Below are 26,128 nucleotides of genomic sequence, written 5' to 3' on the forward strand. Positions count from 1 at the left end.
AATTTAAAATCTATCGTGTCTGAGATGAGAATGGCTTTTCCTGCCCTTTTTTGTGGTTTGTTAGCCTGTATGATAGTTTTCCATCCTTTCACTTTAAGTCTGTGTTTATCTTGTTGTGACAGATGGGATTCTTGCAAGCAGCATATGGTTGGGTTATGTTTTCTGATCCGTCCCCCCACCCTGTGCCTTTTGATGGGTGAGTTTAAGCCATTGACATTTATTGATTTTATGGATTTAATGTATTGTAGTGCCATTGTTCTAAAAAAAAATTTGTTTGCTCTGATATACTGCAAGTATTATAGTGATGTTCTTGTTTATAAGAGGTCTTTTAGTACCTCTTTCAGGGCCGGCTTGGTGATGGTTGCCTCCTTTAACTGTTGTTTATCTAAGAAGGTTTTGATCCCTCCATCTAGTTTGAATGAAAGTCTAGCAGAATATATTATCCTTGGTTGAAACCCTTTTTCATTCAGGGCTCGATATATATCTTGCCACTCCCTTTTGGCTTTTAGAGTTTGAGTGGAGAAGTCTGCAGATAATCTTATGGGTTTTCCCTTATATGTGACTTTTTGTTTCTCTCTTGCAGCCTTTAGGATCCTTTCTTTATCCTTACTTCTTCTCATTGTGACTATGATGTGTCTTGGTGTCTTCAGGTCTGGGTTGATTCTGTTTGGTACTCTCTGGGCCTCTTGAGTCTTGATATCCTTTCTGTTATTCATGCCTGTGAAGTTTTCTCCTATTATTTCCTCTAGAATGTTTGCTTCCCCTTCCTCTCTTTCTTCCTCTGGCAGACCAATTATACGAATGTTACTTCTTTTGAGATCATCCCATATGCCTCTGTTGTTGTTTCAGTGTCTCTCAATCTCTTTTTAAGCTCTTTCACCTCTTTCTTAGTTTTCTCTAACTCATCCTCTGTCTGACTAATTCTGTTTTCTGCTTCTGTTAGTCTGCTTTCCCTTGCCTCAGCTTCTTTCTTCATTACAGCTATTTCAGCTTTCAGTTCTCTAATTGCCTCAAGATAATCAGTATTTTCCTTGGGGGTCTCAACTGTTGTTTCCCTAATACTGCCATTCCTTTCCTCCAATGTTGTTTTCATTTCTATGATTAATAAGTTTATTATTGCTTGCATACTTTTCTTATCTATGTTTACTTCTGGCTGATTTGTAGTTTCTTCTGGGCTCTTGTCTTCATTCATTGGAGTAGCAGTTTTATTTGTTTTTGATCTACCCATTTTTTTTATTTATGTGTTCCTTTTTTTATGCTCTGTTGTTCCTCAGTTGTTGTGTCATGAGTACAAGTAACACTGTACTAAATACCTTTATGACAATTGCACTTACCAACCTCAGGAATTACAGTAGCAACTGAAGTAAGTATTGAAGTAGTTTAATCGTTACCAGTTAGCCAAACAATTTCTCCAGTCCGTGAAAAAATAGTAACCAAATCCAAGTGAAGAAAGAGAAAAGAAAGGATAGCAAGAATAGACAGTTATGCAAATCTACTATCCCTTGTATATTCTAGGGGTAACAAGAGGGCAAAAGAAACTAGAGCAGAGATACACACATAGAGAGTCCACTCTGTGTCAGATTTCTTCCCCAAAATAATTCACAAATTCAGAAAGGCAAAGAAGAAGGAAGAAGTGTATGTCAAGATTAAAAAAAGAGAGAGAGAAACAAGACAGAGAAAAGGGAGAAGATAAGAAAAAGGGTTGTAATTAAAGAGCAGTGAAAGGAAATTCCCAAATGTGTATCAGTGAATTCAAAAAAGCACCCTGTTTGGTGGTGTGGGGGATCCTACTAGGAGCTGGTCCCTAGGGACTGCTTATGGGGGGGGGAGGCAGGAAGGAGGTATGCTTGAAAATTAAAAGGAAGAAAAAAAATTTTTCCCCTTTTTTCCCTACTCTAATTCTTAACCCAAATTAAGTTTTAGTCACCTCCTTGACTAAGTTTTAGTCACTGCTAGGACCCCTTATTGGCTGGCCTGCTAAAGGCAGAAAATCCTACTGTTTCCAGGAGATGTGTTCGGAGCTCAGCAGCTAGCAGCTTCTCAGTCCGCCTTCTTCCAGGAAACCCCCACTTCCAGACTTTTTTAAAGGATTTCTCGAAAATGAAAACTAGCTCCAAGTCCTTTGATCCAATGAGAGCTACACTCAAGAAGTCTTCGGATCTGCCCACAGGGTCGCGGTGGTCCCCGGATACTCCCAAGAGAAAGCCCCCAAGCTACAGTGCTCCCTCCGGGTCCTCTGCCAGTCGCCCAGCAGAGCTCTGCAACAGGTGGAGGAGCCGCCTTCCCAGGCAGAGGACAGTGCCCGGCGCACCTGCCTTGCCTGCTGCTGCCTGGGAAGTCTGGAGCAGCCGCCCACTAGTCCGTGCCACCTTTACTCTAATTCTTAACCCAAATTAAGTTATAGTCACCTCCTTGGTGTCACCGCTAGGACCCCTTATTGACTGGCCTGCTAAAGGCAGAAAATCCTACCATTTCCAGAAGATGTGATCAGAGCTCATGCCACTAGCAGCTTCTCAGTCCGCCATCTTCCGGGAACCCCCCGTGGTTCACTTTCTAACAAAGTCCCAAAACCTAGATATACACCAATTTCTGTGAGAGAGAGCATATGTTCACACGTATCCATAAACTACTACAAAATATATACCTGAAAGCAGAAGTACACTAGAGTTTGCATTGAGTACCCCCCTAACATTTCCTCTCCACTATTCCAAGCTTTGGGTCCATGATTGCTCAACAATTTGTTTGGCTTCATATGTTAACTCTCTTTTCAGTCACCAGGTTCCAGATGTCATCAGGATGCCGGCCAGGCTTCCCTAGACTGAAGACCCCACCAATGTGTCCTGGAGCTCCACTTCCCCAGAGACCCACCCTACTAGGGAAAGAGAGAGGCAGACTGGGAGTATGGACCAATCAGTCAACGCCCATGTTCAGCGGGGAAGCAATTACAGAAGCCAGACCTTCTACTTTCTGCAACCCACAATGACCCTGGGTCCATGCTCCCAGAGGGATAGAGAATGGGAAAGCTATCAGGGGAGGGGGTGGGAAATGGAGATTGGGTGGTGGGAATTGTATGGAATTGTACCTCTCTTACCCTATGGTTTTGTCAATTAATCCTTTCTTAAATTAAAAAATTAATTAATTAATTAATTAAAAAAAACATTCTTTACTTATGAATTCATTTAATTTTATAGGTTGAAAGTCTTAGCCCTCTCTTTCCTGAAAACGCCTACTTAATTCTTGACCATGTGGATAAGATTGACACCTAGCATGCAGCTTTCTTTGTCTCTGCCAAGCCCTGACAGAAGCTCCATGATTGCACTAGTGAAAGGAGCAACAGTGTTACTTCCCCTAGAAATTAGGAGTTTTGGAAACTGTGTCACACCAGATCAACCCAATCTAGCATGCTTCTCCTGTGTTGTTTCCTTCCAATCTATGCTTATTATGCATTTCAGTTATCTATTTGGGAGAAAGATCAAACTAAATATTTTGAAGGATATACAAATTTATCATCTCTAATTACACCTAGCATATAATGAAACATTAAAAGAGTAAACAAAGGATCCCATTTCAGAATGATTCCTATTATCACAAAAAAAGTAGGGAAAGGTTGAATAAATTATGACAAATGAACTGATTAGAATGTCAGTCTGCCATTTGGAAGAACAATTATGACAACTATATAGGAATCCATTTTCGGATTTCATGTTAAGTGACAAAAGCAAAGGAAGTTAGTGTGTCTAGGGAGAAATAGGTTTGCCTTGTCAACAGAGCAGCACGAGGATAATAAGGTCTCATGTCTGATTAGACTAGGATTTTCTTTAGGTTTCATGTTTTTCAGCTTTGCCCTACATCCTCCTCAGGCCTCAAGAGCAAATTGGGGGCCTTTTGAAAAAGGTGGTGTTTTACCCCTTCCAGTTAAACAGAATGATTTGTGTACTAGGCCAGACACACTTCCTGCCTACTACATACCTTCTCACATACTGGGTCTATGATCTGGGAAGGACACCTTCACTGCTTCAGGCTCATCATGAGCTCCTTTGTTCTATTTAAAGCGCACAAGGCAATGACTCCAGATACATCTTCTACTTTCTGTATTTCAGCAGGAAGTGGGGGAGGGGTTAGGGGAGGACTAAGGTAAATGTAAACCACACTGTTCCCCATGCTGCGGAGTGGGCCACTGACAATAGGGGAGGCCACAGTGTTAAGAGGCTGAGTCTTATTCATCTGCTCTCTCCTCTCTTGCTGGAAGTAGTCACTAGCTTCCCATGGGGCATGGTGTCTATTTTCAACATCTTGATTCATGTACTGGCTTCTTTCCTGGGTGATGCTAACCAGCTTTTTTTGAGACAGAGGGGGAGAGGGTGGAGAGAGAGACAGAGAGAGAGAGAGAGAAAGGAAAAAAATCAGTAAAGTTATAGGCCCCTTGGAATATACCTAAATAGACTTCCTAGCTTTTTCCAAAATGGAAACCTCAAATCTCATCTGCTATATTCTTAACTTTAGTTTTCTGATTACTAAACAATTTGTTCTGCTTTATATCTGAATGGTTTTCAGCCACCAAGTTAAAGGTGCTACTATTATGCCAAACTGACTTCACTGGATATATTATTTATTTATTTTATTTATTATTCCCTTTTGTTGCCCTTGTTGTTTTATTGTTGTAGTTATTATTGTTGTTGTCGTCGTTGTTGGATAGGACAGAGAGAAATGGAGAGAGGAGGGGAAGACAGAGAGGAGGAGCGAAAGATAGACACCTGCAGACCTGCTTCACCGCCTGTGAAGCGACTCCCCTGCAGGTGGGGAGCCGGGGTTCGAACCGGGATCCTTATGCCGGTCCTTGTGCTTTGTGCCATCTGCGCTTAACCTGCTGCGCTACAGCCCGACTCCCATAAATAAATATTTTAAAAAGGAATAAGAAAAGACTACATGGCCCAGGGACCTTTGCTTCATAGTGAGATTTTAGCAAAGGTCTAAATCAGCACTGCATAAATATGAATTCACCAACCACAGAAAATAGGAGGGGACTAAAATATTTTATTAAAATCTCAAATGCTGTAGTATTTCTCTCTCTTTGTGTGCTTCTTCTCTCCCAGGAATCCTCCTGCTAGAGATGAAGATGATGTATTGACTCTCAAAATCTCTCTTTTTTTAATTATGGGGTACAGAAGGTGGAAGGTTTGGCTTCTGTAATTGCTTTCCCACTGAACATGGGCATTGACAAGTCGATCCATACTCCCAGCCTGTCTTCCTCTTTCCCTAGTGGGGAAGGGCTCTGGGGAAGCGAAACTCCAGGACACATTGGTGGGGTCCTGTCCAGGGAAGTCTGGTGGGTATCATGCTAACATCTGGAACCTGGTGGTTGAAAATAGAGTTAATATACAAAGCCAAACAAATTGTTGACCAATCATGGACTTAAAGGCTGGAATAGTGCAGATGAAGAGTTGGGAGGCCCTCTATTTGCAGATAGCTGGTAGGCATATTTTAGTTATATTCCAAAGGGTCTGTGGCTATACTAGTGTTTTCACTTTTTTTTTCCTGATCTGATATGCAGGTGGATCCTAATTATTGTCTGGGGAGATGATGTCATGGTTGGCAGAAGGACCAGAAAGCTGGATCAGGGAACAGAGTAGCTCCCAAATATGGGAAAGGTGTATAAATATTGTTGATAGTAAACCCCAATTATTTGATTTGGTCTGGTGCCCATATTCAGCTTAGGAGCCTATGTGACCTCTGCATCCCTTCTCTGTAGATCTGAGCTCACATTCTATGGTCATAAGTAGGAACGCTCCAAGCTGCCCCAATATCAGGACCCATCTTCCTCAGGTGTAGCATAGAATATGTTGTACAGCCTCCCTTTGGAGGATGGGACATTCTCTACCGTTGTTGATCCAAGTTGAGGGAAAGGTCTTATGGGGGATTCACAAAGGGGTCTGTTGTGTTGTTCCTGATAGGAATGACCAATAACAATGGAGAGAGGGATTTATTCAAGGTCTAGGCCCCTCATGTCTGGGAATCTCAGGACTCCCTGACTAGGGCCCCAGCTGATGGGGTGGCCTGATAGTGACTAAAGAGTCATCATTAAAATATGCCAGTCTCTTGCTCTTATTCAATGTTTGCAGTCCCTGCTTTGATGAGGTTATCTTTGGAGTGAATGAGAGAACTGTAATAGAAGTAGGTAAGGAGGGTATTTAAGTCTAATTAGATACTATTTCATTATGTACTTTATACTGACTCACTGTATACTATTGTGTACTTTTGCTTTCAGGTACATATTTTGCCCTAATTTATGGATACATGTGAACATGTGCTCTATCTTATGGGACCTGGTCTATATCTAAGTTTTGGGACTTTGTTATGAATTGAACCACCTGAAATGGTTTAGATAATCCTATGAAAGGATAGGTCTCACCCGAGTAATGAAGCAGAGGGTTGACATTCTATATCTGAAGTCTCTGGACACAGTCTGAAGTGAAGCATGCTGAGGTGGTACTCTTTGATGCATTGATTAGGTTGGGATTAGTGGGTAGAATATCATTTGGTATGAAATGAGAGAAGCATGCAGGAAAGTGAGCCTCACCCTAGAGGTTGCAGGACTGGGGGAAATATAGGCTCTATAGAGGAAATGGGAGGAAGGTTCCTGCTGTCTCAGGGTTAAGAAGGAAATAGTTATTGCTATAATCACATTATTTGGTGAACTTTGAAATATCCCTTTGTTAGGATTTGCTGTATCATACACAACATCACCATAATTTATGTCCGTTGACATTATTTGTATATAGCTGTGCCACCAGTTGCTTCTGTTCACCCTGGTCTAAGATTTTAAGAGAGTCTACATATCAAAGACTCAGCCTATGTGTTAAAAAGACTCGGTCTGAGTCTTTAAAAAGTTTGAGACATTCAATCAATTTCTCCCCTCTCATATCAATTAATAGTGATTTATGACTACAAATTGATAGGAGTGCATATAAACACCATTCCCACCACCAAAAGACTGTGTCCCATCCCATCCCCCCTCCCAACCCTTCAAGCTGAACATCCACCTTCACCCTCAACCCAGGGTTTTTACTTTGGTGCCCTACTCCAAACTACTTCCATCTCCTAACCAGTGACATCAGACTACAGTTTTTCTCGTACTTTCTTTCTGGCTTTCTTCCCTATGATTACATTGTTTCTACTTGAATAACCCAGATTTTTCCTTTTTAGGATTAATTCATCCTCAACTTCCACCTTGAATTCTAAAATCCCTTTGCAATGGAATAGTATTCACAGGTTTTGGGGAATTATGGCATGAACACAGTACAATAATTACTTTACAGCTTTTTTTTTTTTTTTTTTACATTGCCAGGCCTTGTGTAATATCACTGAATCACTGATCTGGGCCACTGTTTTCAGGAAGAGACTCAGAGAGAAACATTATAGCTCCAGAACATTTTGCAGGGCTGTGGCATTCTTGTGTGGTGCTGGGGTGCAAACCTGGGCTGTATACATGGCAAGGCATGCCCTACCAGGTGAATTATCCCCTCCCCTCATTTATTATGAAGACACATTTTAAACATATCAGGTACTTCTTGCTGTTTGTTCTCTTTGAAATATATCTTCTCCATACCTCAGGTAAGATGTTAACTCTTTTTTCTTTAATGCTCTGAAAGTAATTTTAAAAAATTATTTATTTATTGATGAAGAAGATAGGCAGAGAGAAATGTTTCCTATTAACACCAAAGTGACAATGAATCTTCATTTACTGCTCAAACTTCTTAGAAACTGGCTCCATGACTAAAAATTGAATACCACCTCCACTTTTTCTAGCAACCACAGGCTTCAGGAAAGGTTGAGAAGACCAAACTAAGTATAGCAAAATTGTGTTAGGAAACAAATAGCAAGTGAACCCAGATGCTGCTCATCACCCTTCAAAGGGTATTAGTTGTTCCCAATCAGATGTTGCTACTGAGTGAGTTCCTATGAAACTATGGTGGTTCTTCTCTTACAACCAATCTACTTTTTGACAAAAAAAAACCCTTTACTTCTCAGATATACTTAGACCTCTTAGGTAAGTTACAGGAACAGCGCTAGAACTTCAGAAAATGAATTTTTCCCAAGACACAATAGGACTTCAAAAATCCTCATGTAAAACCTGATGACTAGGTAGTAAAAACCTGGCAGGAGTAGGAAAGCCTATCTCAGTTACCAGAAAAATGAAGAGGACCACATTATCTCGCTATGTTAGTAACTTCTGCTGTGAAGGGCCAGGAGGTAGCTGCATAGGTTCACAACTATTTGCATAACTATTGTGCTGTCCTAAAAATTTTTTTAAATTAGCAATTTGATATTGATTTACAAAATTACATGTCAACAGGGGTATAATTCCACACTGTTCCTACTGCCAGAATTAGGACTCCCAAGTCCCTACATTGCAAACCACCACGATGCTCCCAAGGTTGCAGATCTGTCTACATTTATACATATTTGCCCCCTTTTTCTTCCAGGTGCAATCCTCTCTTTCCCTCCAAGCCACACATCACCTAATTACTACATCCAAATATTTCTCTTTTTCTGTTCCCTCTTTCTGGGATGGAGCTGGAGTTCAGTGCCCTCTTGCCCTCTTCCTCCTATCACTTCTCTCCCACTGGGAGTATGGATCAAAGTTGTTTTGGGGGTGCAGAAGGCAGGAATTCTGGCTTATGCAATTGCTTCTCTGTTGGTATTGGGCATTGTCAGGTAGATCCATACCCCCAGCCTGTTTCTGTCTTTCCCTAATGGGGTAGGGCTCTGGAGAGTTGAGGTTCCAGGACATATTGGTAGGGTTGTCTACCCAGAGAAGCCAGGGTGGAATCATGATAGTGTCTACAACTAGGTGTCTGGAAGGTGGCAGGACATAAAGATAAAATAGCTAATGAACAGGAAACCAAAAAGTAGAAACAGAGCAGATGAGATTGGGACTCTTAGGGTAGAAGAAACCTCAGAAGTCCATTTCAGGCATGTTTCTAGGGGCCCACGACTACAGTGGTTTTTGCTTGAGTTTGATAGCTAGCACAAAGTTGAATAAAACCATTGTCTGAGAAAAAGGACTAGAAAGTTGGATTAGGGCAGAGAGTACCTCCCATTCCTGAAAAATTCTGTGGATTGAATTAACTATTTACCTCCCTCTATCCAATCCAGGGCATATATATATATATATATATATATATATATATATATATATATATATATATATATATATATATGATATTTAGCACCAGAGCCAGTGTAACCTCTAAGTCCCTATTGGTCTGAGCTCACCACTCATGGTCACAGCTGAGAACACCGCATGCTGCACTCATTTTATAACCAGTCTTCCTCAACTAGCAGGGCAAGATACTGTAAATATACAGCTTTATGGTGAGGGCAAGGTCCCAAGAAGGCCCACAGACAGCTTGTGATGGCATTTCTGATAGAAGTGCCTAGTGGTGGTGCACAGAGGGATCCATTAGAGGTCTAGACCCATCATATTGTGTGGGAATCCAGGGATTATCTGACTAGGGCTCCAAATAGTGAGGTGGTGTGATATTGACCAAAAGGGCCATTATTAAGTGAGCCAGTATCTTGCCCTTATCCTACTTTTGTAGTTCTCTCTTTGTCTGATGAACTTAGACTTCCTACCAGTTGTATAAGCATTGAGTGTCATTTGTTCAGTCCAATCAGAATTAGTTTTTTAGGCTCTATCTTCTTTGGGCCTTTCTGTTAGATTGCTAAACTAATTTAGTCTGTCTAATAGAATAGAGAATTTATGGTGCTTTCTTTAGGCATCACAACTAGGATTCCAGGCTTATTAGGTCTAAGTCTAACCATTGAGGACTATTGAATACTATTACTTTCAGTTATGTAATTGCTACAGATTATGGATACATGTACACCTGTACCCAGTAACCCCATACTTAGTATCTGTAACTTTTTTGGATGGTGTGCATCTAAAGTGGATGTGTAGTCACATGTGTTAGGAAAGCTCTCACCAGGTTTGCAGAGTTGCGAGGTTGACATCTCAAGCTCTGTATCTCTGGTTGTAGTCCACTGTAAGTATTTAGTAGTGACATAATGTGGGATGACAGCACTAGTAGTGATTTGATTGAGGCCATCATAGGTAGTATGGCAGTAATGAATCCGAGAGAAGAAATATTGAGAAGTGTGGGCATAATCCTTGAGGTTCTAGGACTAGAATAAATAGGGACCCTAAAGAGAAATTAAGGGTTTTCTTTTAGTCTGAGAAAGAGTTTAGAATAGGAATAATCAATTGTTATTAAAACCAGGCTAGTTGGGGATTTGTTTTTTATGATAATCTAATGGTTAGCGTCTATAATAATATACTAGATCTTACTTTGCTTTGTGACCTTAGTGGTGTATGAACATCTTCATATTTTAGACAGGGCCAAATGGTCTTGATCTGTCTTGCCTAAAGTTATAGTTGACCTAGATGCTTAAAAAACTATGTATGTACATATATTTTTAGAGCTCCTTGAATAGTTTAAGGCCAGTTTTAGAGTTTGATTATTTTACAAATATGAGGTATTGATTATTTAAGGTTAAAGCAAATGTTTATACTTAGAGCTATGGGCTAGGCAGTTAAAGAACTTGAAGCATTACACCTATTTTCCTCTGATATGTCACCAAAAGTCTGTGCCCACTGTAAGTCACCCCCACATGCCTCAGTAATCACTATAGTTTCCACAGTTTAAAATCTCTGTTCCCTGATTTGTTTTGTGGTTACCATAAGTGTAATAACTAGCATGTGTATCTAGAAAAATATTTTTTTAGTTGATCTTGATTAACAAACACTTTAATAGAACTCCTTTGTCCTTTAATTTCCTCCCCTATTTGCTTGTTCTTTCATATTTTAAATGTGTTTTTAGTTCTAGTATACTGCTGTTCACCCACTTGGAATGTGCATTCCTTTGCTTCCTTCCTCCCTTCTTGTGGGACTTGGTTCAGTAGTTCTTGTAAGGTGGGATTGATTGTGACAACTTCCTTTAGTTTTTGAATATTGAGAAAAACCTTTATTTCTCCCTCATATTTGAAGGATAATTTTGCAGGAAACAAATTTGTGGCTGGAATTCCCTCTCCTTTAGATTTTTGCATATGCCATTTCACTCTCTCCTTCCCTCTAGGGCTTGGAAAGGGAAATCTGATAAAAGTCCTATAGCTCTGCCTTTGCCTTCTTTCCTTTCCCTAGAAGCCTGCAATTTTTTCCCCTTGTCATTGACTTTTGATGTTTTACAATAACGTGCCTTGGCATTGGTATTTTTGTATTTATAAATCTGGGTGAGCGTTCTGCCTCTTGAATGAGAATGTTCTGAGAATGAGAATGTTTCCTAAGTGATAGAAATTCTCAGCTAAAATTGCTCTGAAAATGAACTCTGGGACTTTGGCCTTGTCTTCCTCAGATATACCTATCACTCTTATATTTGACCTTTTGATAGAGTCTTCAATTTCACAGAGGGTTGCTTCAGTGTTTCTGAACCATTCCTCTCCTTCATCCTTGAATTGAAAGAGTGGACTAGCCGTATCTTCTAGACTGGGAATTATTTCTTCTGCATGTATGAGTCTACTTCCTAAGCCTTGGGTGTGGATTGCAGTTAGGGTGTCTTTTACCCACTGGACTTCTGTTTGAATTTTTATTTCATGCTTCCTAACTGCTTAGTGAGTTCTGATTGAAGTTCTTCTGTAAAACTTTGAAGATTCTTAGTGAACTGTGTATTTTAATTATATAGTAAAATGCTCTTTCAAGTCTTAAGTTCCTGGAGAGTCCTCATAATGAGCTTTCTGTAGCCTGTCTCTTAGAGTCTCTCTAAATGTGTAATTCCTTGGATTTCCTGTTTTGTTTTTGTCTGGCTGATTTGGCATGGTTAGCTGTTTAGTTCTGTTTCTCTGTTTGTGCATTTATTGTGCTGGTTATTGCTGGCCAGCAGGTGGTGCTACTGTGATCTCTAGGCTTCTCTTGTTTGTATGATTCCTGGTGGGTGGTATGGGGGGGTTCCTTTGGGCTGTCTTATGGTCACAAAAGCTGTTTTTTGTTGTGTCCTTGCTTTAAATTCAGTAGGCTAAAATACTCCTCCTGAGTCAAAGGTTGAGAGGTTTTAAGCCTTTTTTTCTTTTCTTCCAGCACTAGGAACTATCTTCACTGTGTTATGCACTTAAAGCAAAATAGCCAAATCGGTGCAGCTCAGCGCCTTGCTGCCCTTGATTTGACTGTGCTCTTCAGTCTGTGCCCCTTTCTTGCCTCAACTGCACACAGACACCCACCTGAAGCTAGCTATCTTTCTGCTGTATATTATGAGTTCAGTTGGGTCTCTTGTTGCATTTATTTGTTGTTTTAGGGGGAGAGACAATTCCATCCCAGTTATTCCATGGCCATGCCTCCTGGAAGTCCCAAGACTACTATTGTGCTGTCTTCCTAGCCTCTCCAATTGTAGAAGTCTTTTTTTTTTTTTTAAACAGTGTATAGTTGAAAATATCACCAACTTTTAGCACTAAAGCTAAATAAAACTTTATATTCCATAGGCAGAAGACTCAAGAGACTGCAGCCCTTAAACAGAAAAAAAATTCCTATGAGCCTATTGGGACCAAGTTTAAGTAAGGATCAACTGAATCCTATTCAGATAAGTGAAATATAGCCACTAAGAGTTCTCCTCCTTACTCATACCTATAGGTGTAATTATGAACCTAACTTCTATAGAAGCCTATGTGCTTGCTAATTATAATATGGCTTAGCTCTCTGGCTCAATTCAAATAGATTACCAATTTTCAGCTCTGTTAGTGCTAAAAGCTGGTGATATTTTCTTTTCTTTTTAAAATTTTATTTATAAAAAGGAAACATTGACAAAAAAACAGGATAAGAGGGGTACAACTCCACACAATTCCCACCACCAGAATTCTATATCTCATCCCTTCCCCTGAAAGCTTTCCTATTCTTTATCCCTCTGGGAGTATGGAACCAGGGTCATTATGAGGTGCAGAATGTGGGAGGTCTGGATTCTATAATTGCTTCCCTGCTAAACATGGGCATTAGCAGGTTGATCCATACTCTCAGCCTGTCTCTCTCTTTCCCTAGTGGGGTGGAGTTCTGGGGAAGTGGGGCTCCAGGACACACTGGTGGGGTCGTCTGTCCAGGGAAGTCCAGTTGGCATCATGTTAGCATCTGGAACCTGGTGGCTGAAAAAAGAGTTAACATATAGAACCAAACAAATTGTTGGCTAATCATGAACCTAAAGGCTGGAAGAGTTCAGATGAAGAGATGGGGGAGGGGTCCTTCATTTTGTAGATAGTACTATTTTAGTTATATTGTAGATAGTTAGTACTATTTTAGTTATATTCCAAAGAGCCCATGACTATACCAAGCTGGTAATATTTTCAACTATACGCTGCTAAAAAAAAAAACACAAAACTTCTACCAGCCTACAGTTGGAGGGGCTGGGAAGATAACACAATATTATGCAAAAGGCTTCCATGCCTGAGGCTTCAAGGTCCCAGATTCAACCCCTGCATGACCATTATCCAGAGCTAACTAGTGCTCTGGTGAAAATAAGTAAATAGGGGGCTGGGTGATGGAGCACCCAGTTGATTATGTATGTTATTATACACAAGGACTGGGTTTGAGCCACTGCTCCCCACTTGCAGAGGGGAAGCTTCTGGAGAGGTGAAGCAGGCCTGTAGGTTTATCTCTCTCTTCCCCTCCCCTCTCAATTTCTCTCTGTCCTATCAAATAAAATAGAAAGAAAAAGGAAAAAATGTTCTCCAGGAGTGGTAAATTTGTAGTCCATGTACTAAGCCCCAGCAGTAATTCTGGTGGCAATAAGTAAGCAAATAAATAAACCATTAAAAATATCAGTTGGGCATGTTCACTTCCACCAAATCCCCCAAATTTCCCCTGAATCTGTATATATATATCCCCTTATTTAATTTCCATCACTTTCCCTATTTGTCTTAATAGTCCCACAACTACTGGGATACTAGTAGTAGACTTAGACCCTTCTCAGTGTAAACTATCTTTATTACTGTTTCTATGGATGGAAATTGGGACTCATGAGGGCCTTTCATTATTATGAGTTTGTCCAATAGCTGGGAATCAGGACTCTTTGGCAAGTGGACATCCTCTATACATTTTGCTTATCTCCAGCCATACAGATTTTCCCCCAGATATTAATTCATCTGAAATGTCACTGTTACATACTAAGCAGCCCACGAATCACTTTAAATTCTCATGGATCCCAAGCCTGACAGGAAATTCTGATTACTGCTGTTACATCAGGAGATATCTACCCTGTCAATCTAACCCTCTGATGGGAGCCTAAGAAAGATATCCTATTTTAAAGACTTACCAAAATTCACTTTACAGCTCCTAGATCCTTTGCTAATACCTCACTGCATCAGGTTTTTATGGAGAAACCATGTCTTTCCAATTACTAAAACATTATAAACCTGATGGAGGTGCTAGGCACCTTTGCAGACTTGAGTCCAGTCATGCCGTATATTTCATATGTGGAAACAAAGTCTATTGGGTACTACCTGCTTACTGGCAAGGAACTTCTTCACTATGATATGTCATGCCTCAGACAGATCTGACTTGAAATGTATATGTGCCAAAGTGTCTACTGCAATGGATTCTTTATTCCAACATTCATAGCTTCAGCATACACCACTGGTCTGGTATATGCTGTCATAAGGGGCATCTCTCTTTACAGATTTCAACAACTTTCAGCAAAACTGCCTTAAATATGGAAATGATGGTCAAAACTCTCAACTTCTTTCCCTGGTTACTATAATCTTACAAAATGCAAGGATCTAGACAGGCCTACTCATAGCAGGATAAGGAGCTAGAGGTTTATACCTGGAGGAGGAATGGTGTTTTTATCACAGTCAATCTAGAAAGGTCCCAGAGGACATAAATAATTCTTAGAATGAACATCGATTATTCAACATAAGCAGTGATGAGGTGGGTAGCAACAGAAGTAGTCAGTGCTGGCAGTGATGACAGCCCAGTAGGCTAAATGGCATAATTATAGTGAGATCTTGGCTGGAGGGTGTGGAACTCTGCAGGCACTAGTTTTTGTTTTTTTTTTTTACCTCTGCTTGAGAGTCTCTTCCTCACATATGCTTTATGACCTTTTTATCCCCCCCCTCATTTCTTTTTAGTTTGAGTTCTAAATATATTTCTGTGTTGTTATTTATATTCATATTGCAGTACTTGTATAGTGATGGCAATGAAAGAAAACAGAAGCTGCTATGTTAGACATTTATAATTAACAGAGAGGAAGCCAGGGCACAGAGAAGCCAAGTAACATGCCCAAGTTTCACAATTACTAAGTGACAGACCCAAAGTTGACATCAGAGCATAGACCTCAAGAGCCACAAACTTCACATCTCCTGTGTTAAACATGTTGTAAGAAACTAAATTATCAACAATGACATTACCCCTTGTTCATCAACATTATAGACCCACCATTCACTTTGTAGTATTGAGAATGTCAGTATGATTCATTCACTTTACAGTACATCAGAAAGTCAAGGATGGTTAAATCATATTATTATTTACTCCAGCTGGCTCCTCATTATTTTGTAAATTAATTTTTAGCCTGAGAGTCCCCACTCCACTACCACAAATGCTGCCTTCAATCCCAGCACTGTCTCACCTGGTTTTAGATTCTTAGACTTCATATCTTACCAGAGGCATTTCATCAGGTGACTCCTTTAGGTTACTTTCTCATGGTTCAACTTTCTTGGGTCCACTTCAATATATCCTTCCTCTCCCATACATACATCTCTGAGAAAAGTTTTAGACTCATATTCATGTCAGGGGGTGGCCTCCTCTTTATCCCTACTCTCCTCATTGCTTCACCTTCACAAACACTTGTTTTTCACTATGCACCTGAAGTAAGTAGAACATTAAAATAGACAGGCAGGGAATAATGGGAGCTGAAGGAACTTCAGGAGCTATAAAAAGAGAACTTGGGGCTTCAAATTTCGAAATCTTTCATTTGCTTCCCTGACTGGACAAGTCACATTTCTGATTCAGAGGGAAACCAAAATAGAATGCTTTGTCTTCTACTAGGCATTGAGCAGAGGTGAACCAAAGCAGAGGGTTCTACTGATAACATATAGAACCGCTACATACCAGAGTGAATTGCTCTTTGGGAATATGACAAATTATGAAAAGCTGATAAAGTAGCCCCAAGGCATGTGAAAATGGAGAGACTCACAAAACAAAATAAAACAACCTATTCATTGCCTCCAAAATTTTGAATAAAAGAAGTCTGAGGCCTACTTATTGATGAGCCAAATGACAGTTGCTTTTTGTTTTACTCCTTTCCTTCTAACTTTCTAGATAAATAAATATTCCTAAAACATTGGAATGCTCCTGATTTATTCCTTGAAGCAAAAGTAAGTACTTATGGGCTGGTACAGTAACAGACGTGTCTATCTTAAATTAAAATAATCACAATGTTGCACCCACTTCATTTTTACTTCTTTCTTTTTTTCAGCAAATCTTGTCCCAGTGTCTTATCTAAACCAGGCTCATACTAGACAATGGAGATTATGGAGTATACAAAACTACTAAATCAAAACCCTCTTGGGGCTGGCATGCCAGCACAGTAAGATTGTGTGAAGGAGCAGGGAATGTTTCCCTGTGTTCCATTAGCTCACAGAAAGCAGCACAACTTGGTGAAATGTGATCAATTTGTTTTATTGAGTCCACAGAGACAATTACATAGTCTTCTAATAATTTAATATAGGTTTAATCATCTCTAACTCAATTAAAGTCTACATAGGAACATGCTCCCCAGCTTTGTAGGGGAACATATTATCACTTGTGACATCATACTTTCCAAGATTAATTATGCTCTGAAGAAAATATCCTATGACCATCAAAGTACTGTGGAATTAGAAAAAAGTTCTTTTCCCTGGTCAAACTTTATTCCATCCATTAATCACCACTGTAACAATTTCTACAGTGAGAGCTAGGCTATTCAACATGGTTGAGCCAATTGCTCGGTGTGGCTCAGGATTGGTGGCAGGTCAATATGAAGGGTTAGTTTGGTTTTAAGAACTCCACAGAAGCCTTTTGACTAGTTCTCCTGAGCACTGCATTGCATACTGGCCTTGTCCAATTTCTGGAGAGTCACAGAATCTGTTAGAAAAAGTACAGCTGGGAGATCCATGCAGACTTGCTTCCCCTGCTCTTCTTAAGTTACAGACTTGGAGGGGATGGAAAGTTCCTCAGTTCCTCCTTCTCTGGATGCACTTCGGACACCTTATTTTTCTTCATGAATATCTGATTTATCTCCATGAAGGTCTTTCCCTTTGTCTCGGGGACAATCATGAAGGTATAGATGGTGGTGAGAAGACATATTGCACCAAAAATGATGAAACTGTAGGCTTCAAGGGCTGCCTGTAGGATGCAGAACCAGGTTCACTTTCCCAGATGGGTTCTTACCTTTCTGTTTGAGGATGTAAGTAAGGTTCCCAAGTTGTACTTACTTGAATGAATGGGAAGACCAGACCCACAGTGAAGTTGCAGAACCAATGGATGCTGCCCCCCACCATGAAGGCAGATGCCCGGGAGGACTGCAGGAAGATCTCAGTGATGAACAGTGCAGGGATGGGGCCTGGGAGAGGAAGAGAGAAGATGTTTTCCTGAAGGGCATTGTTAGTCCACAGTAGAGACTGGAGCCCTGCCATGGATGCACAGAGTGGAAACTGTGCCTCTAAGCCTCCTTCCTTCTTTTGGAGAAGCAGTGTGAAAGGCAAGGAGAAGAGCTCAGCACCATGAGGACATCATGTGAAGACATCATCTGTAAGACTCTTTACACTCAGCAAACAGTCTGGTTTCAACTATACAGACTAATTCATTCAGATCATAAAGCACATGTACTTCTTCGGAATAGAAAGTTGGGGGGGTTGGTAAGAGGAAGGAGAAACCATTTGTGGATTGTATTCAGCTTCTCCTCCCTTCATGATCTCTCTTATATGCTTAGGCTTGAAGGGTTCGTAGTACAGAAAAGGGAGCAATGAAATCACAAAACCCACTCTGGGCACATACTGGGTCCGAGGGCATGTCCCACGACGTAGGAAAAGACACAAGTAATGCTGAGGTAAGGCATCCAGGATATTGTGCTCTGTGGGAGCAATTGGGACATACTCAGCAAAACAGAGTCAAGCGAGTAATGAGGGCATAGCAGGAGTCCTCTCCACACAGGACCAAATGCTCTACTATATCAGGTAGGTTGGCACCCAGAAGCCACTGGCCAGTCAGCTAGGCTAGGCATTGGGCAGTGGGTTTTGTGGTCCACTGGCACATGTTTTGTAGTACTTGCTGGAATGATGGCCTTTTGTCCTTTTGTCCTTATTATGTGACTGAGAGTGAGACGAATGCTACCTTTACTTCTGGGAGTTTTGAACTCAGAACCTTTCTCACCTGCAGAGCCAGAGCAGCTGTCAGCACACAGCAGGCCAGGAAGCAGACAGAAAAGCCCAGGAGGAGCAGGAACCTCCTCCCGACCAGCTCCACTACAAACACCTGCAGGGGAGGTCAAGGGTCAGCAGGGGCTCAGGAGCCCATCCTCATGGGAAGCCCCTGGCCCAGCTGGCCATTTCCCTTTGGAAGGGACATCTATGAAGAACTTGGTGGGTGGTGCACCCACTCCTATGTGTGTGCCAAGAATGTGCCTTTGAGCATCATGAGGCCCATGTACTGTCAAACCCAGAGGCTCTGAATGTAACTTCATGAAATGACAGCACAATGGAAGCTTCTGGAGTGGGAAGCAGGAGTTCTTTATCTTTGGGGTCCATAGATTGCCTCAAAGGAATGAAGGATGTTGTATGAGATGAGCACAGCCAGAGAGGATGGGTAGAGGGATGCCATATTACATGTCATCTCTTCCTCTGCCAGACTACCCCCACAAACAAACCCCCACCCTTAAGGCCTATGGGGCCTCAGCACCCAGGGACACTCACAGCACATATGGTCATCACCACGTTCACAGTCCCGGTGCCCACAGTCACGTACTGCACATGGTCCTTTTTCACCCCAGCGTTCCGGTAGATTTCATCAGCATAGTAGTAGATCTGAAAAGCAACTCCAGAGGCTTCAGGTATCCAGGTCACAGCCCAGACCCCTTGGGCCACTTCTGCTGCAGGACAAAACCTGCAGGCAAATTTCACTGCCCCATACCGCATTCACTCCTGACAGCTGCTGGCCGGCCATGAGGACGATGATGGAGAAGACCTGCCACCGCAGGGACCTCATCTTGAAAAGCTTCAATACTGAGATAAAGCCTGCAGCCTTCTGGGCCTCATCTTCCTCTCGGATCTCCCTGATCTCCTCATCCAGGTCATCCCAACCACGCAGGTTCCTCAGAGCTGAAGGAGGGGGGAAGGAATGTTAGGGGATATGAACCACCATGAGATAGAGTCAAGAGCCTTGCTACTCCCGTCCTACCTTCTCCTCTCAGAGGAAGGGAAATCTTTACCTTTCCTGGCAGCCCCTTCATTTTGCTTCTGAATCAGCAGGTATCTGGGACTCTCAGGGAAGAAGGGCAGGAGAAGCAGCTGTACTGCAGCCGGGATCCCTGTCAGTCCCAGAAGGAGTGGCCAGCCTACAAAAAAGGGGTTTCACACTGACTTCCAGCCTAGATCCTAGTTCATCCTAGATCCTACTTTGGCCTTCATGCATTATCTATTGAAAGTGTGTTTGTGCCTCCCCATACCGGTTTACCTCTGGGCTCCACTCCACCCCTTACTACATATTAACAAATGCCTTGGCAAATGCTGAATCAGACACATGTTGCAGGCTGAACTTCTGACTTTAGTGCAATTTTCCTACTGTCACTGCTGCTCCAGTGCCCAGAGACCTCTCTGACATCATCTTCCCCTTCTTTCCTTCCTTCCTTTCCCCCCCTTATTCCTTTCTCTACCCTCCCTGTTTCTCTCTCCTTCCACCCACCACCTCTGTTTCTTATTTCTTCCTTTTCCTTTCCTCTTTCTTTCTTTCCTTCCTTCCTTCCTTCCTTCCTTCCTTCCTTCCTTCCTTCCTTCCTTCCCCCTTCTTTTCTTCCTTCTTTCTTCCTTGTTCTTTGAGCAGCAAGATTTTCTGGAGATTTAAAGGTAAAGTCCATTCACCTCCCTTCCCACTGTCTGCAGGAAGGTGACCAATGATGGAACAAGCATAAGAAAGTGCAAATACTGGCCAAATGCAAGCCAGTACAACTACTATACTTCTGACTGAGCAAAATACTTCCACACATCAACCCCATCTTGATTGTAGATTTAGCACCTGGAATCTATCAATAAACCTTCTCTGAGACACTCCTCCAGTTCTCCAGAGCACTTTACAGGAGATAGGTCTGTGTGAATTCTAGGTGCTCTTTATGTGTGATCTCTAGCAGAAACTCACTTTGCTCTTTACAGGGGTGGCACCTCAATTAAAGGGTCCTGAACATGGTGGGGTACTGCAAGATAGGAATGGTTAAATAGGCATCCAGGCCTGAGATGTCTAGGTTTGCATCCTAATGAGATCTTGGGCAAGTTATCCAACCTCTCTATGCCTTACGGTCCACATTTGTACAGTGTGTACAAGGGCTTGCTTCATGGGCTTGCTGGAAAGACTTATTATAGTGCTTGGTCCACAATAAGCCATTTTTCTATGATGGTGATTTCCCTTTTCAGACCTAAAAAAGGGCAGGGGTCACACAAAAGTAGTGTCAATTAGGGGCTCTTGTGCATTTACTATGTGCCATACTCTCTAAGGAGTGTGGTGGGGTTCTGGAGTGAGGGCCTGGGAGGGACATTGTCTATATAAATCACCACATCTCTGAGCAGGTGAGGGGGTTAATTCCTTTATGTGCTGGTGAGAAGGAATAACTGTAGAATGCAGCAGCAACATTGTTGGGAGACTCAGGAGAAGCCATACCAGGGAAATTTCAAGTAAGAGCTTGGTGATAGGGAGGCATCATTACCATGGTACAGGATTCTGTCCAGGATTCTAGTCAGCAAACAGACTAAAAGAAAGTCAAATAGCCTCACTTCCTCCTCAATCCTCTCTGTCCTAAGAAAAACTAGAAAACCTCAGTCAATCCATAACCACTGACTCACTCAGGGCCTGCCCTGGGCACTCAGGACACCAGCTTGGTGGGATAAAGGCAACATGGGGATCTACAAGTACAGCCCCAGCTCTTATGAGATGAATGGTTGGTTCACAGAAACATCCAGTGCAGACAGAGGCCTTCAGGAGGTAGGAGAGGAACTGAGCTTACTTGCTTCACTGGTGAGGAGCGCCCGTAGGCCAAAGATCTGGGCCATCAGGATGCCAACAGTGATGAAGAGCTGGGGCACCACTCCAAGAGCTCCCCTCAGGTTCTTGGGGGCCAGCTCCCCTAGGTACATGGGGACAACATTGGAAGACACACCTGGGAGAGGGTTAAAATAAAAAAAATGAAACAATCAGGATAAATGAGTCATTTATTCTTAGCAATCACATTTGATAAGCTGGAACTTCCCCCAAACTGAAAAAGATTGAACGATACCTCTTCTTAATTCTTAGTGTTTGAAATCTTGAGTTAGAGAGAAGAGTCTGGCCAAAAAACTTCATGGACAAGACCCTACTTATTGACTAGTATCACTTGGGAATGTTGGTTGTCTACTCTCATAGTCCCTCCTAACCAGCTGCACCTCAAAGAGTTAAAGCCCAGGGCCAGCTTACTGGTTGTCTATTTTGATACTTGGGGCATGGGGTGGTGGTAAAGGAGTATTAGGAGGATCTGCTAACAAAAGGTCAAGGATTCCTGCCCATCAACTTAACTTGTAAGAGACTGTCTTATATATTATGTGGATCCATGGAGTTTTGAAGCATTTCTTTCTTTCTTTCTTTCTTTCTTTTTTTTTTACATATATATTTTTTTCTTTCTTTTTTAAAAAATATTTTATTTATTTATTCCCTTTTGTTGCCCTTGTTGTTTTATTGTCATAGTTATTATTGTTGCTGTTGTTAATGTCATCACTGTTGGATAGAACAGAGAGAAATAGAGAGAGGAGGGGAAGATAGAGAAGGGGAGAGAAAGACAGACACCTGAAGACCTGCTTCAATGCCTTTGAAGCGACTACCCTACAGGTGGGGAGCCGGGGCTTGAACCGGGATCCTTATGCCAGTCCTTGCACTTTGTGCCACGTGCACTTAACCCTCTATGCTACTGCCCAGCTTCCGTTTTGAAGCATTTCAAATACACTTTATTAATCAGTCATTACTGACTTCCAAAAGGCATGGCCATGGAGTAACAGGGAACAGAACTGATCTCCACAAAATATCTACAACTATCAAACTTAACGAAACTCATGAATTACAACTGAGACATCCATGGAAGCATCACAGCCTTAGGTGAATGCTCACATGTGTGGCTGGGGTGAGAAGGGGTGTGGAACTGAAGCCAAGCACAAAGAATTTAGAGCTCCAGCAGAGCACACTTCCATTTTAACCTGTATGCACAGAGGGTAGTCAAGGCAACACACAGTGCTGATGGTGATAGAAGGGAACTTAGGACCTTTTAATTCATGACATCATTACAGGAAAAGACACCAAAAAAGCAGGGAGCATTCATGACCAAAAGAAGTCTGGTTTGTCACTAACCTAGTTGCTAATCAGCTAATGGGTAAAGTTAGCCCTGCTTCTGTGAACACAGCTGCACCTCAGTGGCAACCCCCTGAGGCTTGGTTAAAGATTGAAATCATGAAGAGAAGTATATACATGCACCACATGGAGCACAGAACAGCTCTGCTGGGCTAGTGTGGGGGTGCCTCTTCTCGGGCACATAATCTCTCAGCTGGAGAGAATGCGACCAGAGCCAGCCTGGGCTGCTGCTCACTCAGCAATGTGAAAGAGATGACCCAGGAACAGAGCTCGTGGTGGTGAGGTGATTCAATTCTTTATTGTTCAGAGAGCCAAGGATTTTAAAAGGCAGACCCAGAAGTGGCAAGTTGGAAATGGAAATGGCTTGACATGGTTTGGAAAGGGGTGGAGAAAGGTAAAAAGGGCTGGGAAAAGTAAGAATTTCCTTAGCAACTGTTGCAAATGTTTTAACTGGTAGGATTAATAATACCCTGCAGCCAGGGAGGGACTTGAGGATAGAAAGAAGATAGATCAAAGGAATGGAATGGGTGGGGATCTTTCAGGCAAAACAATGAATGCAGGGTTCTTTGTGAAGCAGGGAGTCTTATAAGAGGAGGCAAATCTTGGGGAGTTGTGTCCCTCCTCTCTCGACCTCTCAGTAGAGAGAGAGAGACTGACAGGATGGACATGGTCTTCAGCTCAAGCCCTGCCAAGATCAACCACATCCTCACTATTTCCCAACGCAGCTCAAGGAAACAAAAAAAAACTAACCCCAACTCCCACCCCTCTACTACACAACATATAGACCAAGTGAAGCCCAGGGACTACAATAGCACCTCCTGCTGGCCAGAAATACGCAGCACAATAAATGAGTAAACAGAAATATTGCATACACACACACACACACACACACACACACAACATGCCAAATCAGACACACAGAAATGAAACAGAAGACTCCAAGAAAATACAGAGGTAGTATCAGAGAAAGACTACAAAAACCTCATTATGAGGACTCTCCAAGAATTTAAGCATAGTATGGAGAAGTATATTCAAAAGTCATAAGAATATTTCACTAAGGAGTTAGGAAACAAAAGAACAACTTCAAAGTTCTTTAAGAAATTGGAAAACAAAAAAGAAAACTTCAGAGTTCTCTAAGAAATTAGAAAACATGAAAGAAGAACTTCAACCAGAGTTCTCTAAGCAGTTAAGAAGCATGAAAGAAAAACTTCAAAAAAATTTCATTTGGTGTATTGCACCAAAGTAAAAAATTCTGGGGCAGGAGTGGGGTGAGGTTCAGCTCCTGGAACATGATGGCAGAGGAAGATGTAGTGGGGGTTGAATTGTTATGAGGAAAACTGGAAAATGTTATGCATGTACAAATTATTGTATTTTACTGTCAACTGTAAACTATTGATCCCCATAATGAAATAGAAATAAATAAAAAAATTAAAAAGAAAAAAGAAAAAAGAATTTCAGAGAGTGAAAGACACTTTGAGTGCAGTTCAAACTCAGTTAGAGGGCTTAGGAAGTAGAGTCACTCATCTAATTTAGATGCTACAATTAGCCCACTCTTTCAACTTAAAGATGAGGGAGAGGAAAGAATGATGTGAATCTCTGTGAAATTGAAGACTCCATCAAAAGGTTGAATTTAAGTCCTGAGGAAGAGGACAGGGTAACAAGAGCAAAGACTATTTTCAGATATATCTTAACTGAGAATTTTCCTCATTTAGAAAATTCTCAGAACATACTCATTCAAGAGGCAAAACATATATCCAGGTACATTAATGCAAAATGACCAACACAAGGCACATCATTGTAAAACTATCAAAACTCAATGACAAGAAAAAAAATTGCAGGCTTCTATGGAAAGATAAGAAGCTACATATAAAGGCAGAATTTCAAGCTTTCGTCAGACTTCCCTTCATAAACCCTAGAGGCAAAGAGAGAGTGTACTAAATGAGGGAAATCCAGCTACAAATCTTTCATGCTGCAAAATTATCTTTTCAAATATGAGGGAGAAATAGAGGTCTTCTTAAATACCCCAAAGCTAAAGGAATTCTCTATCATCAACCTCACCTTACAAGAATTACTAAAAGGAGTCCCACAAGAAAAGAGGCAGCCAAGGAATATACATTCTAAGTGAGGTGAACAGCAGTAGACTAGAACTAAGAATACAATAAAAATAGGAAAGAACAATAAAACAGGAAAGGGGAGGGAATTAATGGATAAAAAAATTATGGAACATTTCTGGGAGGTGTGGTTTATGGAGTAGCTGTAATCAGACCTTCACTCTCCCTGATACAACTATTGCACACACAAGAGATCAAATTGGACACATAATCTACAGCTGAAAAAAAAAACACAGCCTCAGGTGGGTGTTAGCGCATGTGGTTGGGGTAAAGGGAGTGGGTTGGAAGACATGGTCGGTCGAAATGAGAGCTCTGGGTGGATGGCACTCGGCCTGACCTGTGCCATTTTGTACAATAATGCTGTTATCAGACTCCCCAGAAGAAAAGAAATTAGAGCTTAAAACCTCTCAATCTTTGACTCAGGGTTATTTATTATTATTATTGTTATTATTATTATTTTGTGAGTGTTCTCTTTTGTTTTTTCTCAGTCTGAGTTTAAGATACAGACAAAACTCAGCCCACAAGCTAGCCTAAAAAACCCTTTCCTACCCACAGCTACAGATTCAAATAAACGGAAAGCAAAGACTGCAATACCACCATCTTCTGGCCAACAATAATCAACACCATACATGCAAAAACAAAGAGGTAGACAGTCAAACAGCATGACACATCATACAGAGAGAAGTAAATCAGATGAAATCCAAGGAATTCCAGATGCAGAGTGTCTATCAGAGACAGACTCTAGAAAGCTTATGAGAACTCTACAAGAAGCGACAATTGAAAAAGCATTTTACTTTGGAATTTGATAAGAAGCTATAAAGTGTAAAAGAAGAACTCAAAGCAGAGTTCACTAAGCAGTTAAGCAGCATGGAGGAAAAATTTCAAACAGAACTGCAAGGACTGAAAGACATCTTTAGTGCAGTTCAATCTCAGATAGAAAGCTTAGGAAAGGGAGTTGGGAGGTAGTGCAGCGGGTTAAGCGCAGGTGGCTCAAAGCACAAGGGCTCCCCACCTCCATGGGAGTCACTTCACAGGCAGTGAAGCAGGTCTGCATGTGTCTATCTTTCTCTCCCTCTCTCTGTCTTTCCCTACTCTCTCCATTTCTCTCTGTCCTATCCAACAATGATGACATCAATAACAACAACAATAAAACAACAAGGGCAACAAAAAGGGAGTAACTAACTCAATAAATAAATGTTAAAAAAAGAAAGCTTAGGAAATAGACTCACATATACAGAAGAAAGAATTTCCAATCTAGCAGACATGATTAGCCCACACTTTCAATTCAAAGATGAGGGAGAGGAAAGGTTTAGAAAGAATGAAGCTACTGTCTGTGAAATTGCAGACTCCATACAAAGATCAAATATGAGTTATA

At 41.4% G+C, this 26,128-nt stretch overlaps 1 protein-coding gene across 3 annotated transcripts in view; it reads right to left on the minus strand.

Moving 5' to 3' along the window:
* Positions 1-16,687: 16,687 nt before the first annotated feature.
* SLC2A5 (solute carrier family 2 member 5) overlaps positions 16,688-26,128 on the minus strand; it is a 149,779-nt gene continuing 140,338 nt past the window's right edge. For all 3 annotated transcript variants that reach the window (XM_060201422.1, XM_060201423.1, XM_007534160.3), the window contains 8 exons: positions 21,276-21,428; positions 19,494-19,619; positions 19,196-19,383; positions 18,979-19,089; positions 18,440-18,541; positions 18,065-18,140; positions 17,503-17,630; positions 16,688-17,413 (listed from right to left, as the gene is read on the minus strand). In XM_060201422.1, the coding sequence (XP_060057405.1) occupies positions 17,213-17,413; positions 17,503-17,630; positions 18,065-18,140; positions 18,440-18,541; positions 18,979-19,089; positions 19,196-19,383; positions 19,494-19,619; positions 21,276-21,428 (1,085 nt within the window). In that variant the 3' untranslated portion in view covers positions 16,688-17,212. The remainder of the gene's footprint in view (positions 17,414-17,502; positions 17,631-18,064; positions 18,141-18,439; positions 18,542-18,978; positions 19,090-19,195; positions 19,384-19,493; positions 19,620-21,275; positions 21,429-26,128) is intronic.

The sequence above is a fragment of the Erinaceus europaeus genome, chromosome 11 (assembly GCF_950295315.1).
Source record: "Erinaceus europaeus chromosome 11, mEriEur2.1, whole genome shotgun sequence".
NCBI lineage: Eukaryota > Metazoa > Chordata > Mammalia > Eulipotyphla > Erinaceidae > Erinaceus > Erinaceus europaeus.